We start from the raw sequence: 21,097 nt of genomic DNA, 5'->3' as shown, positions 1-21,097 counted from the left end.
AAGTTGTTCACCCACTGTTCCCCTTATCCATTTCACATAAAAATAATATTATATTATGTCAACTGCTCTTGTCATTATGTGCACATGTCCATTCTTATGCTATTAATCTCACCTTTTCAAACGGGATGAAATGTGAGGGCCTGAGTGTGTCTCACTGGCTCCTCTCCAATCTTTCAGCACCGCTCTGTGCTTCCTCGTGAAAGTGCAGGTATTTTCACTTAATTTTCACTTATTTGCATGCCACAGTGACCATTCACTTTTTTAAGAAGAGGCTCCGTACACAGTAGCTCTAGCCTTGAGCTTTGTTCAGTGAAAGCATGAAAACAACTTTCAGGACTTGACTGACTCAGGGGGGGAAAGGTGCCGTGCTGTGTCTAATTATATCTCATTGGGATTTTTTCTTTCTTTCCCTTGCTGCCAATTTTCGTCTCAGTGGTTTATTTTGCCTCTCTGTGTACAGTCATGACAAGATTAATCCACTTCTGTTGTTTGTTTTTTTCACAAGTGGACAGCCTCTGGAAGAGTGGAAATGATCTGACTCAAGGGGCTGCTAGACCAATGTGGCCGGTTGCTAGGGTGTCCTGGGTGCTCACCAGGGAGTTGTCAGGTGGTTGATTGGGTGCGTGGGTGTGATGCCCCTTCTAATCAGTGTCACTTTGGCATTGTATGAGAAAAAGACCGCATTTTTGCATGGAGGGCCTCTGAAGGGCCACACACCTCCAGCTGATCTTGTACTTTGACTGGCTGGTGCCCATGATCCCACCACTGATGAGGTAACCTGAGTGTTTGTGAGACCCAGAATCCAGCTTTCCACACTAATCAGGAGCACTGGGTGCACCTGTGACGTTGTCCTCAGCTGCTGGCAATCATCCTTGTTAGAGAAAACAAAATTGGAACAAATGAGAGCTGAAGCTCGTTGAGCTTAAAAAAAAAACCCGTCAGTTTGCCAAAGTTGCCAAAGTAGGAAGGGGAACCAGTACGGAACCACTCGATCGGTTCTGTTGAAATTGACTTCACACATTTAGCATTGATTTGGCGACATCTGCTGGCAAAATAGTGGACTGCAAGACAATTTGAATAGAAGGTTAGCGTTGACTGTCAACGCAATGTTAGTCAGGGAGGTTGGCGACAGGAGGTTCTGGTATGCGATTATGTATTTTTACTTAATTCAGCTTGGGGCTTTTACACATGATGATTTTCAGCCACCTCCTGTAGAGGTGCACCCACAGAGATATGGGGAAGGATCTCACCAAACACCAACCAACAGGAGTATATTCCAGCAGGATGAGAAATGATGATGATAATGATAATAATTTAATAAAAAGAAATTTAAGCTTCTCCTGCTCGTACCTATCTCAATCGAGCCCCCTGATTCTCCTCTGTCTGGCTGAAAACCAACAGCTGCAATAATATAAATGATGTATGTATGCATGTATGTATGTATGAAAGGTATCAGGAGCATTAAGCACCACGAGTGACCAGTTTATTACATAACTCTGTGGTGCAACTGGCTTCGTCCCATCTATAGCTGGTGATTCCAGTCATTTCAAAAAGGTTCCGTGAAGTAATTAGGCAGACTCCCGTGTGTTGGCATTTCTTTAATAAAAGGTAAGAGGACAATCATTTGAATACAAAAAAAATCATTTTCTTTTTTTTTTTTTTGAACTCTGCTTAGGTGTTTTGTTTTGTTTTTTTGTTTTGCTCATGATTTTTACAACACATACAGACAAAAAGGCAAGTGGAATCAAAGGTGGAAAACAGCCTTTTTGCATGTGGTCTAAACATAGTAGCAGCAGTCGTCCAAGGGCTACCAGTCTCTCTGGTACTAACAGTCCTTTTATCCAGGTAGCTCGCTGTGCTGATACCTAATTTATCAACCCATTTAACTGAGCTATCACTGTTTCAACATAATTGTGGCCATTTAAAAAAAGAGGACACTACAATGCTGGTCATGTTACTAGCTGTGCAGAATAAAGCACTTCATCCATTTCCTTTCATAGCTAAAACAGTTTACGCCTACTTTAAATCAGTAGTGCAAAAACATTAATACTAGTTTGCCTTTGGGCAATTGCAGAAAGGCAAAGGTAGAGGTTTTAAAATTTTCACCAAGCCTGATCAATGTACACTCAAAAAAGGTAAAAGTTTAATTTAAAAGACAGCAAAATAGATTACAAAAAAATATGAAAATGGTATGAGCAATAAAAGCTCTGCCGTTGTTGTTCAGCTGTCCTGCAATATGTTTGACATTCCAGAATTACAAGGATTACAATGCCTTACACAGATTTAATTTATAACTAACTTAATGTGCATCTCCAGATCCATCTGATCTGGCCTGAGGGGCATCGGGCTCAAATAAAGAGTTCTCGTGCCCCTTTTCCATTGTCTTATACGTTTTATTGATTCTCGCGGTTCAGAAAGGCAGGCCTCGTCCTCTGATTGCTGCAGTCGAGTTGACGTGTGGGACAAAACCGAGGGGCAAAGGTGGGGCGCCCATTTGGGAAGGGGATCCCCAGGGTGGTCCTGGTGCTGGGATGGGTGGGAGAGGGGGTACGCCATCCTTATGGACCAAAGTGTGGTTGTACATGTGGATGGCGCTGGGGTTCGGTGGTCCCTCCACAGGTAAAGGGCTGTGATTGTATTTAAACCGGTGGTCTATGTCCCCAGAGAACAACATGCTGCTGGCTGCTGCTGCTGCCGCCGCCGCCGCCCCAGCGCCCTGTGGAAAGGGCTCTTGGTGGAGCGGCGCCAGAACATTTGCAGCTGAAGAGCCGCCGGCAGTTTGACCTGGTCCGCTGAAGACTTCTCTCAGAGCGTGAGGTGGCAGGCCTCCGCTCAACATGTGACCCATGTAGCCGTCCCTGAAACCTGCTGCCGTGAAGGGCGGAGGCGGTGGATGGGCGTAGTCACTCCCGTACCCGGGCCCTTCTGCAGTGGGGAGCGGTGGGTAATCTGGCTCCGGCGGTCTCCCGCCGTCCCCTCCGCTCGCAGACGCAATGGGGGGCGCATGTCCAGTCTTGGGCTCAGGTGGAGGCTGGCGGTAGTCCAGGTCAGCGTGTGGAGGCGGCTCTGGAGGTTCAGGTGGTCTCTGGTCTCGCGGAAGAATCGACACGTTCCCTAGTTCCGACGCTGAGAGACATTATTAAAAAAAATCAATCAATCAATCAATCCATGCTGTATGCTCTTCAATCTGATATGTCAGGTAAAGGTTCATCTTACCAGACAGAATCTACTGGCCAGATTAAAAGATTAAAAGTTACCTGGAGATACCGGGCTGGGCTCTGGAGGCTGTTTAACCTCTGGAGGTAGGGGGTGCGCAGCTGGAGCTACTACTGCAGGGTTCGCACTCTCGGCTCCCTCTCCACTGTCACAGAGTTCCTGCCTCTGGCCCTGCTGGGCCTGGAGAAGCTGAGCCAGAAGCATAGTCATGGCTGTCTGCGTGGCAGCTGCAGCCTCTCCGTCTGGGATGGCCGATGGCGCAGATGTGGGTGGGGGTGAGGGAGGTTTGGGCATCGGGGGTGTGCGGGGCACTCCTGCGGAGGACGGCGGTGGAGGAGGCTTGGCGGGTGTAGGCTGAGGAGGAGGGGGCTGGGGCTCAGCTGGATCTGATGGAGGAAGAGACTTGGAGAGCTGCTGTAACGTGTCCTGGTTGACCTTTGTGCTCATGGACTGGACAAACTGGGCTGTGTTGACTGCAGTCGTGGGCTGGCCGAGGAAGTTCAGGAGGACTGCCAGCTGCTCCTGAGTTAACTGAGAGTTTGGACCCTTTGTGTCTGTAAGAAGACAGAATAATGATGAGGGCTTGCCACATTAAGTGTAATATAAGTTAATGTAACAATTTGCTAAAGAAGCTTCAAGTGAGATTACGTAAAAAAATAATAATAAAAAAAAAAAAGATGAACATCTAAATAGATAGATTGGATTACATCAAATGAAATTGGACAAGTCTTGATAATGGATGGTTGACATGTGCAGGTTCACGAGTTTGTTGGTTTGCTCAGTCAAAGTCCAACTTGACTATTTGCACATATTTTTGGAAGCCTCACTCAAGGTTACCAGTTTGTCCTCATTCCTGAGACTTGTTGCATTTAAGTCAAAAATGCAAAAAAAATGTGGTATTCATAGTTTGTAACTACAGTTTGTAACTGCACAAATAAGCTTTACTGACCCAGCAGTGCAGACGCAACCGCACTCTGAGCTTTAACTCCACCAGGAGCCGGGAAGCCTTGGGGAGTGTTGCTGCGGCTGTCATCCAGGCCGAGCTCTTTGCGTGGCGCCTTTGGGGCCGCCTGCTCCTCTGGTATCTGCTTTTGACGGCGACGCTTCTTACTCCACAGCTCGTGACAGTCCTGCCACAGCGGAAGGCTGGAGGGACAAACAAAGAACCATGGTGAGAAAAAAACAACAAGGACGGCGCGATCCTGACGAGAATCCAACTGGTGCAACCTGACAGAAAACATACTCTGGTGGGGGCATCTTGTCTGGATCCACGTCCTTGAGGAATTCACTGCCCAAGGCCTGTTCAGCTGTACAGCGCTTGCTGGGGTCCAAGTTCAACATGTGATCAAACAGGTCCAGGGCAGACAGAGGGATGCTGCACATAAACAAGACAGATTAAACATAATGCAGGGCTGGATATCAATTCTTATATAGTTATATCCATAAAATATGCCAAGACTTACAAAGCAAACTCTTCTCGCAGCCGTCTCCTGTACTGCTTCTTTGGTTTCATTGTGTTGAAGAAGGGAAGCTTTATTACATCCGGCCAGACAGCAGGACAAGGGCTGCCACATATTCGGCTAGAGGACAGAAATTAATTAGATTCAACATTAAGCACTGGTAAGACTTAAAAGATATTTTAGTCCATTCTTTTTTGGGGGAGTCGGGGGGGTGGGGGGAGCCGCTCTTTACATTGAGAATACATTATTAGCTGTCTCAAACATTATGATATGATATACATATGATATTGAACCCGAAGACATCCACAATTTTGGTTAACCTGAATAATAATAAAAAACACAACAGATTTTGTTTAACTCTACCTGATAAGCTCTAACTGGGCGAGTTCCTGATTAGCCTGAAAAATTGGTCTCTTTGTGAACAGTTCTCCAAGAATGCATCTGTGATTGGACAATACAACAAAGAAAATAAGAGGTTTTGATTTCACACGGACAGTGATGGATTAGCACAGCAGGCCAACTTAAAAAAAGTTCATTTTGTTCTGACCCGCAGCTCCAGACATCGATGGCCGGTGTGTATCTCTCTTCTCCGAGAAGCAACTCCGGTGGACGGTACCATAGTGTGATCACTTTATTGGTGTATGGACGACTGGAGGCCAAAATAAAAAGGGTGTTTAAATCGGTTAACAACAGTAACAAATGGAGGCTAAAAATAACTTTGAATTTACAGGTGTGGTGTATATGAAGGAGGAACGTGAAAGACTCACCTCTCTTCAGAGTTATACAGCCGAGCGAGACCAAAGTCTGCTAGCTTTATTTGGCCCCTGATAAGAGATGAAAAGCAAGTAAGAACATGAAGGTGATTTTGATAAGGCAAAAATACAAACTCAACAATGCTGAGGACTTACTTGTTATTGAGCAGAATATTGGAGCATTTGATGTCTCTGTGCAGGAAATTCTTCTTGTGGCAGTAATCAAGGCCCTCCAACAGCTGCCTCATGAAAGACTTGATGTGGTTCTCGTTGAAGTGGACCAGGCCAGACTCGAGCAATCCCATCAGATCGTGGTCCATATATTCAAAAACCAGATAGAACGCACCTATGGCGAGCAGACGACAGTTCAGTCAAAAGGAGGCCTGTGTCATGTTGCAGTATCCCGAGCAGTGAGGAAAAAACCTGACGTACCTTTGTCATTCTTGAAGTCCAGAGCATCCTCCTTGTCCGTGACAATCTCTTTCATGTTGATGATGCTCTTATGGTTGAGCTGTCGTAAAATTTTGATTTCCCTTATGGCTGTGATTGGGAAGCCCTCCTTCTCATTGTCCAGACGAACCTTCTTCAAAGCCACCATCTCAGCTTTAGCACAGAGGAAGAATGTCAAGCAAACACAGACCCCAAACATAATAGCATGAACAAAATAAGACAGTGACAGCCAGAATAGTGAGAACACTGAGCTCATGTTAAATTGTTGATGAGGACCTTTCTCAACACTCACCGGTGTCTTTGTCTTTCGCCTTGTACACCTGACCGTAGGTGCCTTCCCCCGTGATTCCAATGATTTCAAACTTGTCCACGCAGCGCTTGCCCCAGTCTATCTCAGTTTCTTTAATTTCTCCATATCTTGGGCCACAAAGTCTGGAAATGTGAGAGTTGGAGATCAATGAACGTACGGCACGAGAGCCAGGCATTACAGTTTGGCACAAAATTACACGGCAGCGTACTTGGGCCTGCGACGAAGCGGTTGAGACTTTTTGTCATCTGGTGGGCTGTGAGGGGAAGACGAGCTGCCAGACAGTTCAGGGGGCAGAGGCAGGTCAGCCAAGAGCGGTCGGGCCTTTCGCTCAACCTTTTTCTTTCCTGAGAGTGAGGCCTCCTTTAAACTGAAAAAAATAATGCAGAAATACTGATCAACACTTGCACTGAAAGTCAAGGATGCAAATGCACATGATCAATCTAGGGAGGCACAAGTGAACACGTCATACCTTTCTCCTTTATCTGTGTGCTCAGCAGCGACTATTTGGGGCAATGGCAGTGACGGCAGGGTTGAGTTCTGTGGGCCAACATGTCGTTCCCTCTCTTTGCTCTGTCCTGGTACCAGCACCTTCTTTTTATCCCTGGGTATAGAGTCATCTTTACCTTTTCCATCCCTGTCCCTGCCAGTCTGAAGGTCAGCAGTCCTCTTCTTCTCCAAGGGGGACTGAGGTTGGCTGGGTGGAGGAGTTCGAGGGCCTTTCTCTGGTGGTGGTGGAGAAGGAGGGCGCCCTTTTCGGGAAGAGTGATTGGTCTTCGGGCTGGGCTGGTGTGCTGATAAGGAACCCTTGGTTGGAGTAGACGTGTTACTAGAGTTCTTAGCCTTTGCTGCAGCTTCTGCGGCTTTGACCTTTTTCTGCTTGCTGAGTTCAGCGGCGAGACTGCTTTTGAAGGTGAGTGTGCTTGGTGAGAGGCTTGACGGGCGACTGCGGGACCGAGAGTGTCGGTGGCGGCTGCGAGAACGCGAATGCCTGGACGATGAATACGGACTCCTGCTGCGTGACCGAGCCGGCCGCCTGGAAAAAGAGTTGCAATTCAGTTTTCTTTTCCAACAGTGCATAAATTGTTTCTTTTCTCCAAACATTGTCATTTTAAAACTTGCGCTGACTCACCTGACATCTGGGCTCGGGCTCAGGGACTTTCTGTATGGACTTCGTGATCTCCTTCGGTTTCCATAAGGACTTGCACCAAACTCTCCTTGTTCGTACGGGCTGTGCCGGCCGTAACTTGGAGACCTGCGCCAGTTGGCTGGGCTTGCAGAGGATCGCTTTCTTTTGTTGCTGGAGTAGGAGGAAGGTGACTTCGGCGCACCGTAAGCCCCGTACACTTCAGTGTCCCGACTATAAAAAGCCGGAGCCGGTGAGAGTCTTTTGCTCCCATAAGTCGGACTCCTTCTAGATGCCAGCTGGTTGTATCCACCAGGAGACTGGTAGTTGTATGAATACGACGTCCCATAGGGACTTTCAGCTTTAAATCCAGGGCTTCTCCTATACGCCCTGAAGTCCTCACGGTCATCTCTGTAAGACTGCGGAGCATCTCTGTATGCAGACGGGGGCTCTTTCTCAGATCTTGTTTTACTTCGGTGTTGCTTTGAATCCCTTTTGTCTGCAGACTGCGAAGCCTGAGAAGAGGACGTGCGTTTCCCATTCCTGTCACTGCTCCTGGATGGCTCTCTGTGATTCTTGGAGCCACTCAGGCTCCCACCACTCCTGGCTTTGGTGGCGTCTCTCTCGCGGCTCTGGCGCTCCTTCTTCCTTGCGGGCTCCTTCACCTGCTTGTTCCTGTCAGATGGCCCTCTCGATTTCTCGTCTTTGCTGACATACGCTGCCTCCCGCTCCCTCACGCGACTCCTGTCAGGGGACGTCGGCCCATTATAGTCACCAAAGTCAGCATCGCTGAGTTGGTCTACCGACAACCTGTCCAACTTGGGAGAGGGGCTTCCAGAGAAGCGCTCCGACTGGGAGCTAACGTCATCATACTCTACCAGTGTCCGAAGTTCAGCCTCGCTTTCAAAAGTGTTTTTCCGATTGCCGTCAGGGTCCCCAGTCGTGCAAGTTTGCCAGAGGCTTTTCTCCTTGGCCTGTCTGCGTCTTCTTCTACTAGAAACCGACGAGCGCCTCTTGTCACGCTGCCTCTCTCGCTGAGCACCACCGCTCCCTGCTTTGCTGCGCCTGTCTTGCCTGTTAGCATTTTTCTGTGCAGAGGGGCTCCTTCCCCGACCTTCGCGAAGCACCTCTGAGTTCGGCATTTACTCAATATAAATGCTGTGGTTAGACGAAGAGAATAATTATCCTGTCCTATATTCTAGTGTACTTAGACTCTGCCCCCTGGTGTGCCGTGGGACAAAACATTGGGCAGTCTCTGTGACAGGCTAGTTAGCGAGAGGAACAGCACATTCGCAACAATCACACAACCGGCTAGCTACTTAGCTGGCTAAATCACAAGCACATTACAGGCATTGCAATTGTTGGTTCACTTTGTTACCCAAAAATACGCAACCGCAGCTCATGGACACCATGTACTAGAAGATTCTGTTACATCGAACCCCCGCTATGACTTGGTTAGAGCAAGAGTCTTCGGGACTTACATCAGTTTCGGCAGTGAACGGTAGCGTGGCTAACGGTGTCCAGCTAGACAGTCGCATTCGATTTCATGGTCCGGGTCTAGGCCCGACGCAGCGCTAAATGCACATCCAGTTCTTCTGGGCAGCAGTACTTCCAAAGATTATGGGCACCCATTCACCAGAAAGTGTTAGAATGTGAATAGAAATCTCCACCACCCGGTTGCAAACATCTTGCTCCCTTCCATCACAGTCCACCGTGCAACAAGGAAATGGATAGCACGCCAGGTAGTCGGATAGCCGCTGCTGGTTGGCGAGCTAAGCTCTAGCTCTTTAGCTAGCTAGCATTCTTTTCTCCTTGCGTTAAGTTCAATGGAACTCAGTGAACATACAATAAGAAAAATGTCACGCAAAACGCCTCTGCGTCCTCAACTTATTCAGCCAGGATGTTTGTCCATCTTACCCTCTCATGGTCCGTAAGCAGTACACACCTCTCCACGTAAAATGGCTCAAAGAATCTTCGAATTTATTTCAAAATATTCTAACTTTGTTCGTACTGTGGCTACTCGCCTGGGCCCAAAACGGCTTACAAACTACAGGCCTTGTGCTTCGGCGTTGACCAATGACATGCCTGTGCGTAATCCAGACGTGTGGCTACGTCACTGCCATTGGGAAACCCCTGCCTTTAAAATTTTGCAGAACTAAAAAAAAATAATAAAAAAAAAATCTATCAATGACAAATCTACAGTCACGAGTATTTTTGCTTAGACGTCGATTCAATTATTTTATACTTTAACTTTCAGGGTTTACGTTAATGTATCAACTTATCTAAAGGTACTTTATTTGAAAAACAGTTGTAACGAGAAGCCTATTTTTTTTCTCTCTCTCTCTCCAATACATACCATCTCCTGAATAACTGGATTAAAGCTATGGTGTGATTTTTGTGGGGTCAAATTTGAAAAAGCTGGCAAACTTTATTGTGTATATGCTGTAAGAACACCCGAACACAATGAAAAAGCATTCTTATTAATATCCACTTTATTTGCCATTTCCAAAGAACTCACAAATAATGAATTGAAATGTCATGTTTCACCTCTTTGCAGTTTACAGATAGGCTACATTAGTGGTTATGTTCAAAATAATTAAACATGAAGGAAACATATCATCAATGGCATACATACAACCATTCAATCAGAGACGTAGATATCTATTTTTTATTTATAGGGTATTTATATAAAAAGGCAAAACAAAGCAAATTTAAGTACCCAGAAAGACAGTCGGTGCCAGTGTCACTCCTTCAATCCTGCTGATAATATTTAGGCTTGGGTTTAGTCAATGATGTTGACCCTTTTCACAGCTGCCATGATAGAGAAAGATGGGCTGACAGGCTTCCACCCCCCCCCCCCCCCTCCATTGAACCAATCAAAGATTGAGTTGTCTTACTGAAGAGTCACTGCCACATTAAGTGGAGCTTAATCGTAAAAATATTTTTTTAAAAGTGTGTTCCTGTACCCACTCACTCACTCACCCCTCAATATGGCAGCAATGGAAAAGGTCTATTCTGTAATTCTTTAAGACAAATAAAATATATAAATAATTATAAATATACTTACAGGAGGAAAAAAACAAAAACAAATGTTAAAATAAGCAAGCACTATGGTGTTCAATTTGAGTAGAGTAGCTTATGCAGTTCTTGATCATGATAAACAAACAGGAGTTAATGCTGCGGCTATAGGCAGAGGGAGGTATGCCGTCAAAGACTTTAGTTTCATCTTAGAACACAGAATTTCTGTGTGGGTTTTCCTTTTGCCTCAGGAGCATACCTGCTGCCGATTAAGCTTAATATTTACCACCAGAGTTACGCGAGACCTCTTCAACTGGGAAAAGCAAAAATGTTTTTTAAATACAGTCACATGTAGTGGTTTAGATTGGTTTTGCCGGAGCAGAAGCGTGCAGCTTTTCAAAACGTGTCAGCAGCAGTAATCTCTCTCGCTACCACAAGGGGGAAGTCATAAACCCCGAGCTGCATGAATAATAGAGGTTCTCTCGATGCAATAAAATTAAAAGGTTAGCCCTTAAAACAAATAACCCAAAGTACTTGCCATGGCTTTTAACATTCTAAATTCAATCCACATACATCATCCCACACTGCTATTTTAAATTCCCTCCACTGTGTGCTTTTGTTTCCTTAACAATTGGGATCATGTGTCAACTCTCGGAATGAACAGGGTTAACTTGGACTCATTTAAATACAAGGACTATTCACAATCTTCATGCAACGCCCGGTGTTTCTGAACTGACAGACACCGAGGATTTCTGAATAGTTTCAAAGTGTCATATGCTCTCCCTCTTTGCAATTACACAACAGTTAAGTTTTGCATAGACTCCAATGAAGGTCATTGTTGTGGGCTGAGAAATCCCTTTCGACGCTTCTGAATTCAGTCTGATCAGATATTAAACTGGCAACAAAACTGAATGGCTGTCCAATCTTAACAGCAGAAAAAAAGGAGTTGTGCCTTGGTCATCATAAAATAAAATAACACCAAATAAAAAAGTTGAGAGGAGACTGCACAGTGTGTTCAGGTCCAGAAAATGACTCAAATAAATATCTGTTTGTTGTTTTCTGAGACTTCAAGAAGATCAACATTAGGATTTCACTGGGACATTACTATAGCTGGACTTTTTTTTATACAGTAGCATTACAGGAAGGTAAACAAAGCAGAACAGCAATGAGCTTGCACATCATTGGTGGCCTGCAGTTGCAGGCAGACAGGTGGGTTTGGAGCAATTTGTTTCACATTCACAATGGACAGAGGCAACAGTGATGTACTGTACATGACTTCCTCAACCCTCTGCAATCTTGACAACTTCCCCCACTCTGATCAGTTTAGAATTCTAACCTAAACTGTGCCCGCAGTAGTGCTTCTTCTAAACTAGAGTAGGTCTCACTTGGGCTCTCATGTGGGCACTTGATCATACTAGCGAGCAGTTTTCTTTGGTGACTCGAGCGATCGTCTTGGACAGGTGCCACTTATTTATACAAAGCCCACACTTTATTTCATAGCTTACTATCTTTCTTTCCTCCTCAGATCCCCATTATTAGAACTCAAAAAGAAACAATTAAAAAAATAAGGGACTATATAAAGTTGTTGAATAAAAGTTTAAGATGAAGAGCTAAAGGAGGAGAGTGAAAAATCATAATTGGAAATAATTATTTTTAAAACTTTAGGACGTCGTCAAGGACCTCATGGAATCACCTTTTATCAGAGCACCAGGGATTCCTTTTGTCACAAAGAAGGCAATTGAAATCATTTGAGTGAGGTACAAGATGAAATGTAATTTGTTAAAAAAAAAAAGAAAAAAGAAAAGAAAAGCTCTGAGGGTGAAGATCGACAGCTTTTGTGCATTTCGGTGGAGACGCAATGGGGGGAAAATAAATAGTGGCATCTGCGCAGCTATCTTAAACTACTGATATGACAATAGAGTCTGACTTAGTGTTAACATCCATATCAAGTAGTATTTGACTGACAGACTGAAATGACTGGCATCAGGTTTCAGTGATTAAAACAAGACAATAATTGAAATGCTTCATCAACTCAGCAGTGCATTGTATATTTTCTTGGTGGCACGACTGAAACGCTGGGTCGCTGCAAAGTTTAACTAGCATTTTCAACCCAAGGTTCAGTTCCACCATTTTATTCCAGACTTAGCTGACCCCTTCATATTGTTTTTTTTCTCTCTTTCATTTTTCCTTCCGAAATGTCATGTAAGTGTATACTACACACCAAACACGTCAATGAAAAGATTTTTAGAACATTTCAGGGATCTTTGTCAAGCTTTAGTCCTAATGTAAATTACATTAAAAGAAATTTTTAAAAAAAATCACATTATTTATTACACTCTGTAATTTTGTAAGATTGCGATAGAGAGAAATACATAAACTATTTTGGAGTGTCTGCACATTAAAAGTTAGAGTTATAAATGGCATTGTGGTGCCATCTCACTACTCCCTGACACACTGTCAGATGTCCTGTTGGCCAGGAACACAAAGTCATGGTCAGGTATGGGCACAAAATTAATGCAAAAAGTCTGAGAAATGTATATGTACAGTAGCCGTCGCCATCCCAACTCTTACCACTATAAAATACAGCATCGCTCTCTAATTCTCTTGGCCAAACTTTTGCTCTTCTTCTTCCCATTCTTCTCTTTGCTGTCTTCCATTTTTCTCGCCCGTATCTCTCTCATCAGGTCGAAGAACACCTGCCAACAATAGAAGAGAAAACTTGATGATTCCGAATCTCTGCGCACAACAAAAAAAAACAGTGCATCTGTACCAAGTTGGACAAACCTTGTCCACGTTGGCACGGGTTTTGGCAGATGTCTCCACATAGCACACGCCCCACTGTTCAGCACGAGCCTTTGCTTCGTCTGCGGTAACCTGCCGTCGATCATCCAGGTCCGACTTGTTACCAACCAGGAGAAAGGGCACGTTTTCATCCTCTTTCACTCTCAAAATCTGCTCTCTGCATTGAAGGAAAGCATCATTGCACTATTGTTTATTCATGCAAGCATAAACAAGCATAACCAAGCAGGGACACAGAAATGCACAGATTGTGGATGCGTGAACTGACTTGGGGGGCGGGGGCGTTGAAATACCTGAAATCTACCGTTGCTGCGAAAGATTCAAGTTCTGTGATGGAAAACACACAAAGGAAACCCTCGCCACTCCGGAAGTAATTATCCCGTATGGCTGCATAGTCCTCCTGTCCCGCTGTATCCAGGATGTCGATCTGCACCTCCTCCCCATCCAAGACCACTTTCTTCCTGTAGCTGTCGGCTTTGGTGGGCTCATAGTCTTCAACAAACTGTGTGAGAAAAGAAAAATATGTAGGAATGTAATATTTTAGGAATGTCAGTTTTGATTCATTCCAGGTCAATACCTTGTTCAGCCTGTTTATAGTGTAATAAAAGAAAGTGCTGTTGTAGAGCACTCCTTTAGGCACGCCTAAATGAACCAGTGTAAATGTCTTGTTTTGCATTTTACAGTTTCCTGACTTTTATATACTGTACATGGCATTGTTGGCTTGGGATGGTTAACTGTAGCCCAACCTTAACAAAACCAAGACTGAGCCAGGACCCTAATATGGCTCCAAACTCACCAGTAGCACTTGGGCTACCTTGGTCAAACAGGGGCATAATGGAAAACCTCCCAAGTGCAACAAAGTGCAAATACTCACCTCATCATACATGAACTGGAGTGTTAGGGCTGATTTACCCACTCCTCCACTGCCCACCATAATAACTTTGTGGAGGGCGAGGGAGTTCTGCCCTTTTGGTTTAGCAGCTGCCATGGCTCTGTGTAGCAGAGGATGAATATAACCAGGTAGAAATCTGAGGCAGAGTCCAAGGTGTCAGGTCAAGTGTAAGGAGTCCAACTTAAAAGAAAAGGCCAACACCTTGATCCTAGGGGGCAAAGGGAGAAAGTCTCTAATTTACAATTTTATTACTCATCGTAAATACATTGTTACGTCTTAGATAAACAAGGTGAAAAACAGAAATGTATTAGACAAGAAGCAGATTATTCTCCAACCGAGATCATAGTAATAATAGGATAGTTAAATGGCCTCTGCCCTAGATCAGAGGCATTATGAAAGCATGATATCACTGCTCCCTCTTCTACGTAGCCAACTTGAAAATAACCTGCTCAGGCAAAAAAGCAATTTCACATTTCTTTCTTTCAGATGCTTCAGGAAACAAAGGCTGGTAGATGAAAAGGTTCCACAGGAGAGAAGCTTTGTATAGTCAATCTCACAGAAGAGAAAATGTGAATTTAAGAGTCACCTTGTCAATAATGTGCAATCCAAGAACACATAACCAAAGTACAACACAACACACAGTGTAAGTGTGTAATATAACCTTTGCAAAAAAATAAAAATAAATAATTAGTGAACAATTCTGACTGACTGACTTTATAGGAGCAAATTAAAGGTATCACACTAAAGCTGTTTAGTGGTCAGTTTCCCCATTACAGAAAACCCAGAGAGCAGAAGTGACATTATTTCGCCGTGGCTTTGCCGGACTGCAGGCTAACAAAACATGTAGAATTAGAACTCATTCTATATCAGTTTTTAAAACTAACACAATGATGTTGAAGTACAGAAAAATCCAATTTTACAAGCTCAAGGACGTGTACCCTTAAAACGCAGCCACTATTGTGTTCATAGTTTGAAGCGTATATAAAATGTACTTACAGCTATTAATACGCCAATGACTTAGCATGACGATTGGGTGTAACTAGTGACATGTCATTATCCCTGCTCAACAACTGTCTATGCAATTAGCAGCTTACGGTCGTTGTTAAGGCTGCCTTGGCGAGCCGACACTATTGGCGTATTAACAACCGCAATTTGACAGTTATTTACCTTTCGACGCAGCTAATTTCACACAGAACGATGCGCGATCATGTCCACAACAACATAGCATATTAGCAGTAGACATGGCAGGTGCAGGTGATGTAGCTAGCAGGTTCCACGGCGTTACAGCAGTTCAGCAATGTGGCTATCCGGCAAAGTAAGGGATAGTATCGGCCTCGAACCTCAAATTAATACTTAAACAACGTCAAGATGAAGATTGGGACCAGGGTAACACATGCCAGGCGAATGCTCGACATCACATATCAAGCAACAGATCGCTCAATCACTCGAAGCTCGACCGCTTCCCCGCTAGCCAGCACAGACAGGAAGCTAGCAACGCGATAACTAGTAGCTCACTAATCGCCACTCAATGATTCTCCAAAAAGATAAGGGGAGAAAGTAGCCCACAGCGCCCACCCAAACATCAGGCCCTGTCGGTTCAATCACCTACCGTTAGACCGTACTGTTCACCCTGGTGTGAAGTTAAGAGTGTGGTTGGATAATGGGTGGGCGAAATGAACGGACTCAGCGAGCTACTCGTTAGCTCATGGCTCGCCCTCCTAGTAACTCCACGGACTTGGCTGAATGCAGTGAACAGCACCAGCAGACGAACTGGACGTTGTGAGGGCTTGGCTGTGTGCGACAACGCCCGCCCTGCCTGGGAAAAGGTGCAAACAGTTTTGGTCCCCCCCCCCCCTCCACTTCCTCTGTTTATTTACCATTACATTACAATGATTACAAAATATGGGCAAGCGTATGTGAACTGTGTAAGTCAATATTTTTTAAGCATTACATTGAATGTGTGAACAGGTGACGTTGATTCAACGTGTTCTGTAATTGATTAATGGCCACTCCCACCAGTACGTGACGTTTCTTTCGTGGAAGATTTTTTTTTTTGGCGACTCGCAGAAGGTTTAATGGTACAAATACGTTGAGCTGACGTAAGAGTTCTTTTAATTTCACAGTGTACATCTCCACGTTTCGTTTTTTTGTTTTTTCTTTTTGGCTCAGTGATGAGCTCCATCATCTCTGACCTGCGCCAGAAATTCGCAGAGAGGACTTGGAATGAAACCTTTCAGCTTGTCCGGAGATGCATGGTAAAGTTAATCTCACTTTAACTCTGACCAGCTGTGCACATCCTGTCTCGTGCAACTTGGTTGTTGTTTTTTTTTTTCCTTTTTCATTTTCATAGAAGTATCAAATGCCCTTTGCAGAAAGCAATTGTCATAATCCTTGTGTTCACAAGACGAGTCATCAGGTGTGTCAATGATCGACTTCTCCATGATGATGTGCTTGCAAATTAGAAACTGGTTTGACGAAACACACACACACACACACACACACACACACACACACACACACACACACACACACACACACACAGAATGAGCTCATCTAGGGTGAGACACATGAGTCTTTGTTGCTGAATCAGTAGTCCATGCATCCATGGTGACTTGGGTTCTCTTTGAGCCGTTTGTTGTTTTAGGCTGCCTCAATGTAGAGCTGTCTTTTGCAGAAATGACCGTTACAGCGTGACCTTATTTTGAAGACATCTAATGTTCAGTCGTGCACCATCTGTCAGAGTTGTCTGCTTTCTGTGTTTACTTTAAATGCTGAAGCTATCAAAGGAAAGGGTGTGTTAGTTTTCCTTAGATTTGGCTTGGGTGGAGCAGTTGGATGAGTAATGGAGACAGATTAAAAAAAGAGACTTTTTGGCAGTTGACTGTCTTGTGAGCCTGAACTTGATTACTCGGTGAGCCGAACGAGTGCCGTCCAAAAGCAATAAGGCAGCGGGGATCACGTTTCCTGCCAGTGATGGCATTAAAAGAGGACTTTGGATTTTTTGCCATGTCAGAAGGTCTGAAGTCACTGCAGCAATTCAAAGTTTTGCCACCCATCACAAAATTTGAAAAAGGTCCAAATGTCAACAGGGTGGCACCACCGTTTGTGTTGGAGGATAGATTGTTAGGACCGTCATTTGAATGACATTGCAACACAGTTGAAATTTATGTCTTCTCCCAATTTTCTTTCCTCTAATAGGAGAAAAACAGAGCTGCACCCCAGGCCTGCGAGCTGATGGTTAAATCCATGGAAAGGCTCCAGCAGGTTGTGAATGGTAAGCACAATAATATGTCCATGTTATTCTTAAAAACACACTCACTCACTCACTCACACGTGAGTTACTCAAGCTTTGCATATTTCAGTGTCATCCATGAGTACTATGAAGTCTCGTCTCGAGATGATTGCCAGACAACAAGGGTGCAGTTTTGTTTTTCTCTACAGAACAATAAAAACTTGGATATTCTCTATAAAGCTGTGGCAGCTTATTTTTTCTGTCTTTACCTCAAACCTCAACCAGAATGGGGTTTCACGTCACCGAGGCCACGTGCTACCTGACAGCTGACCTGTTCTACCTGGAGGTGGCGCTGCTTCCATGTGGTCAGGCAGAGGATGTGAAGGTTGCCCGGCACGGAGGCTCACCCCTTGTAAGAGGAGCATGTGATGTTCGCATCAAAGCCCCACTTCATGTGTGTGATCACTAAACTACTCACTGTCTTGCAGCCCAGCAAGTCTTTCCTTCAGCTGCTCAGGTCAGGGGTCATACGTTGTCAGGAATGTTGTCATTTCTGCTGGTGACCATCAGCACCGTTTCTCACTTTATCATCAAGTCGAGAGTTTCAGTGTTGAAATGTTGCTGCTTTTTTCACACAGGGTAAAACATTTTGAGGGGTTCTCCAGAAAGTTGGAAGAACTATTCACCCAGTACAACATCCCAGGGGACAAGTACCCACTCTTAATATTGTCTTTTATTTATTCATTTTCATTTAGAAAAAACTCATTAAGTAAGTTCTATTTTTGTTTTGTCCCCCCCACCCCCCCATTATATTTCAGAGACCAGAAATTTGAATTATTCACTTGCCTGCAATACCTCTGGCAGGACTTGCAGCAAATCTCAAACTTGATTGGGTAAGGAGTGCAAAAAAAGAACCCATCTGCCATTTAATTAGTTTGTGGAATACGTGCAAGATTATTGCTGATTTTGAAAACGAGTTCATCCTCTAGTCATTTTCAATGCAGATTCAGTCATCTCATTAAGCAAAAGACAACTAACTGGCTGTTACTCATCATGATTGCTAAGGGAATTAAGAACGGATTAGGATGTTTTTTGCTGTACAAGTCAGAAAAAAATAATAACAATTGTTGTTGCTGTGATTCAAATGGAATTTTTACAGGGTGCCAAAGGACAAGCAGAACCAAGTAGATCTGATTAACAATGGCCAGTTTGGGTGTCTGATTGCTGGAGAGGAAGGTACAATATCCAAAGAGGTGAAATAACATCAATTTCCTTCTTTTTTTTTAAATTCTTTATTTGATTTTCAGATGTGCCGCTTACTATCCAGTTTTATATCAGCCAGACTGGTGAGCTGGACACATCGCATGACATCAGTTCTACAAAACCTTTACTTTTTAAATGAAGGAAGGTGTTTTACATGCTATTTTTATTTTATTTTGTTAAGGAATAGATCTCATTCAGGCAGCTCATGTGACTGTTGCTTCCACTTCCACAATTTACAAGCTCCAGGCAGCATCGGTGCTCCTGCAGCCAGCAAGGCTGGACTCACAGGGGTAACATGTTGCGCTTTAATCCTCCTGCTCGACGGGCAGCTCTTTGTGATGAATGACACTGTTGGTACCAGAGGTGACAGTTTTAAATGTGATGACCTGTGGCAGCCGTGGCGTATTCCTGCTGCCGCATGAGGTGCCACGTGAGACCCTGCAGGCCTGCTTTCTTCTCAAGCTGCAACCAGCAATGCCAGTGACGCTGCCATTTGTCGCCAAGCTTCAAGAGATTACAGGTGGGGAAGGTTTACGTAGATTCATTTCAACAAGCATAAAAAAAACACCTTAATCCTTAAAACAAAAAAATAATTTTTCTTGCTTTTGATACGTAGATGTGACCATACCTGAAGTTCACCAGCAGAGGACGCCATTGCTCAAACTTCTAATGCAAATGTCTGCAGGACTGAAAAGTCAAGAGGAGATTGATGAGCGGGATACCTTTTTTACAATGGTGTGTCTTTTTTTTTCCCACATGGAAATCTTTAACTGTAATGCCAAAAAGTATTTGGCATAATTTCAAGTTGAATTGTTGTGCACACAATGTCAAATAAAATGACTAAAGTCTTTGGTATTTACAGACTCTTCCCAGTGGTGTAACTCACAGATATGTGTTCCCTGGAGTTGCTTGGGAGGCGCCTGCTCAGAGAGGGATGTTACTGGACAGCGTTCCTTTCACTCATCCTTCTCTGATTCCTGCCATGTTGGAGTTACTGAGGCATCAGTGCACTATAAACACCCTGCTGATGACCTGTGTTACTTCTCAGCATGCTGCAGCAGGTAGGATCTTTTTTTTGTTGTTGTTGTAGAGTTGCCAGTAAAGTCGAAACATTTCTTCAACCTGCTTAATTAATGGATGGTGTATCAATATATACTTCAAGGTTCAGTTTGTGATCTGCACTACGAAGTGCTTCCAGAGTCTGAAACCAGCTTTTCAGTAACGCTCCAACGACCGGACGCTGACTCCCTGGCTGTCTGTGAGCAATTACCCTAGACCATTAACAAGATTAAATTATATTTTCATAACACCGAGCTTGGTAGCCTCAGCATGCAAAAGCTTCCAACTCTTTGAATCAACAGCATCTTGTGTTTATCTGGTTTGTTCTGCATTTTTGTGCACTGGATGCAAGACATGCAAACTGTTTGTTTTTTTTTGTTTGTTTTTTATCTGACAGTGCTGGTGAATATATGTGACTCTCATCAGATTTGCTGCACTTTGTGTGGTGCAGGCATAAAGGATCTCTCATTGGATGAATATGTTTCTAATGTAATGAAAAGGTATGCCCTGAACAGTGAACTTTAAAAAAAAAAAAAAAAAAAAAAAATTCAACCTAATTTAAAACAAAACATTCTATTAAAAATGAACCATCTTTTCTCATACTTTCTCAGGAGCATGTCTGTTCCTGTAACACTGAGTGAGCTCCATCGCAGACTGGAGAAGATCCCTCCTGCCCTACTTCCTCCCTGCCATCAGGCCAATCAAGAGGTCAAGAACAACCTCTTGCTTTCTCCATGTGCTACTGGGACCGACACCAGCAGCAACTTTCCCCAGAGAGTGTCAGTGACAGACGGAGTCGTTCCTGGTTCAGCTTGTAAAGCAACGTCTGCAGCAAAGTCTGAGCTCCTTCATGCAATAAATATGCGTGCCACCGACAGCCTTTTCCCATTGTGCCCAGTGGATGCAGTTCCAGACTGGTCATCAGTAAGTCATCCGCCAGAACTCATCTGAATTTTCCATCTGATGACTTAATAGTGCAGACCTTTATTTTTTTTCTCTTCCCTTAATTGAATAAACATTGTGGTAAAGCAGCTGTTGTCATGCCACGTGCACTATCTGGCCAGTTTATTTTTCAGTTTGCTCCACTGGTGTCTCTCCACACCACGGCATGCCATGAAAATATTATTTCAGCTGTTATTTGCCTAAAATACAAAGACTCCAACCCCACATCTTCTGTGGTGAATATGTTTTGCTTTAAGCCAACTGAGATGATTAAGTTGCGACCCGTCTTTCAAATAATCGTTTTCTCTTTTTGTCAGCATTTGACGTGTACAGACGTAAGACCTGCCGTTGTGTTAGCAAGAGGGTCAAAGTTTAAGGCACGACGAAAGTAACGCCCAATGCACAAAACATTATAAAGGAAAGCATTGGATTTGGAAAACGCTGTGTTCACGTCATCCCTTGCAGAAAGGGTTTCTTGTTTTGTGGCGGGGATTGATGCCTGCAATGATTTTGAGGTTTGGCATCAATATTTCTGTCAGCCAGTCACAAACCCAGTTGGTCAGTGCCATGTGAGCCAGTGG

At 44.1% G+C, this 21,097-nt stretch overlaps 4 protein-coding genes across 7 annotated transcripts in view; 2 read left to right on the top strand and 2 right to left on the bottom strand.

The window, feature by feature from the left end:
- rbis (ribosomal biogenesis factor) overlaps nt 1-1,128 on the top strand; it is a 123,322-nt gene extending 122,194 nt beyond the window's left edge. The window contains exon 5 of the mRNA XM_076047721.1: nt 1,119-1,128. The gene's annotated coding sequence lies outside the window, so the exon portion shown is untranslated. The remainder of the gene's footprint in view (nt 1-1,118) is intronic.
- Nucleotides 1,129-1,567: 439 nt separating this feature from the next.
- Nucleotides 1,568-9,389, bottom strand: cdk13 (cyclin dependent kinase 13). Of its 2 annotated transcripts, XM_076047324.1 has the most exons (15): nt 9,229-9,388; nt 7,318-8,055; nt 6,658-7,221; nt 6,397-6,555; nt 6,171-6,310; nt 5,861-6,031; nt 5,585-5,774; nt 5,444-5,500; nt 5,224-5,325; nt 5,040-5,117; nt 4,680-4,796; nt 4,460-4,591; nt 4,166-4,362; nt 3,258-3,770; nt 1,568-3,126 (listed from the first exon to the last, which is right to left on the bottom strand). In XM_076047324.1, the coding sequence occupies exons 1-15, from the start codon at nt 9,234-9,236 to the stop codon at nt 2,411-2,413; spliced, it is 3,882 nt and encodes a 1,293-aa protein (XP_075903439.1). In that variant the 5' UTR covers nt 9,237-9,388; the 3' UTR covers nt 1,568-2,410. The 2 variants fall into 2 exon arrangements, with proteins under 2 accessions (XP_075903439.1, XP_075903438.1); XM_076047323.1 differs by having other exon boundaries at nt 7,318-9,389.
- A 2,742-nt stretch (nt 9,390-12,131) lies between these two features.
- Nucleotides 12,132-15,777, bottom strand: ralaa (v-ral simian leukemia viral oncogene homolog Aa (ras related)). Of its 2 annotated transcripts, none has more exons than XM_076047736.1 (5): nt 15,630-15,777; nt 14,003-14,228; nt 13,422-13,630; nt 13,114-13,288; nt 12,132-13,025 (listed from the first exon to the last, which is right to left on the bottom strand). In XM_076047736.1, exons 2-5 carry the CDS (start codon nt 14,114-14,116, stop codon nt 12,903-12,905), a joined length of 621 nt encoding a protein of 206 aa, XP_075903851.1. In that variant the 5' UTR covers nt 14,117-14,228; nt 15,630-15,777; the 3' UTR covers nt 12,132-12,902. The 2 variants fall into 2 exon arrangements, with proteins under 2 accessions (XP_075903851.1, XP_075903852.1); XM_076047737.1 differs by lacking the exon at nt 15,630-15,777 and adding an exon at nt 15,361-15,486.
- On the top strand, nt 15,707-20,212 carry med1l (mediator complex subunit 1-like). 2 transcript variants are annotated; one of them, XM_076047734.1, is made up of 16 exons: nt 15,707-15,846; nt 16,190-16,275; nt 17,219-17,294; nt 17,383-17,437; nt 17,538-17,664; nt 17,741-17,769; nt 17,891-17,962; nt 18,071-18,145; nt 18,412-18,488; nt 18,560-18,598; nt 18,697-18,805; nt 18,911-19,035; nt 19,132-19,250; nt 19,378-19,576; nt 19,678-20,074; nt 20,186-20,212. In XM_076047734.1, the coding sequence occupies exons 2-15, from the start codon at nt 16,192-16,194 to the stop codon at nt 19,788-19,790; spliced, it is 1,299 nt and encodes a 432-aa protein (XP_075903849.1). In that variant the 5' UTR covers nt 15,707-15,846; nt 16,190-16,191; the 3' UTR covers nt 19,791-20,074; nt 20,186-20,212. The 2 variants fall into 2 exon arrangements, with proteins under 2 accessions (XP_075903849.1, XP_075903850.1); XM_076047735.1 differs by lacking the exons at nt 19,378-19,576; nt 19,678-20,074; nt 20,186-20,212 and having other exon boundaries at nt 18,703-19,035; nt 19,132-19,155.
- The last annotated feature ends 885 nt before the right edge of the window (nt 20,213-21,097 follow it).

The sequence above is a fragment of the Nelusetta ayraudi genome, unplaced genomic scaffold, assembly GCF_046127955.1.
Source record: "Nelusetta ayraudi isolate G7.1 ecotype Tasmania unplaced genomic scaffold, CSIRO-AGI_Nayr_v1 ptg000094l, whole genome shotgun sequence".
Taxonomy (NCBI): domain Eukaryota; kingdom Metazoa; phylum Chordata; class Actinopteri; order Tetraodontiformes; family Monacanthidae; genus Nelusetta; species Nelusetta ayraudi.
The sequence above is the reverse complement of the archived record's forward strand: the minus strand, read 5'-3'. Positions and strand labels throughout refer to the sequence as shown.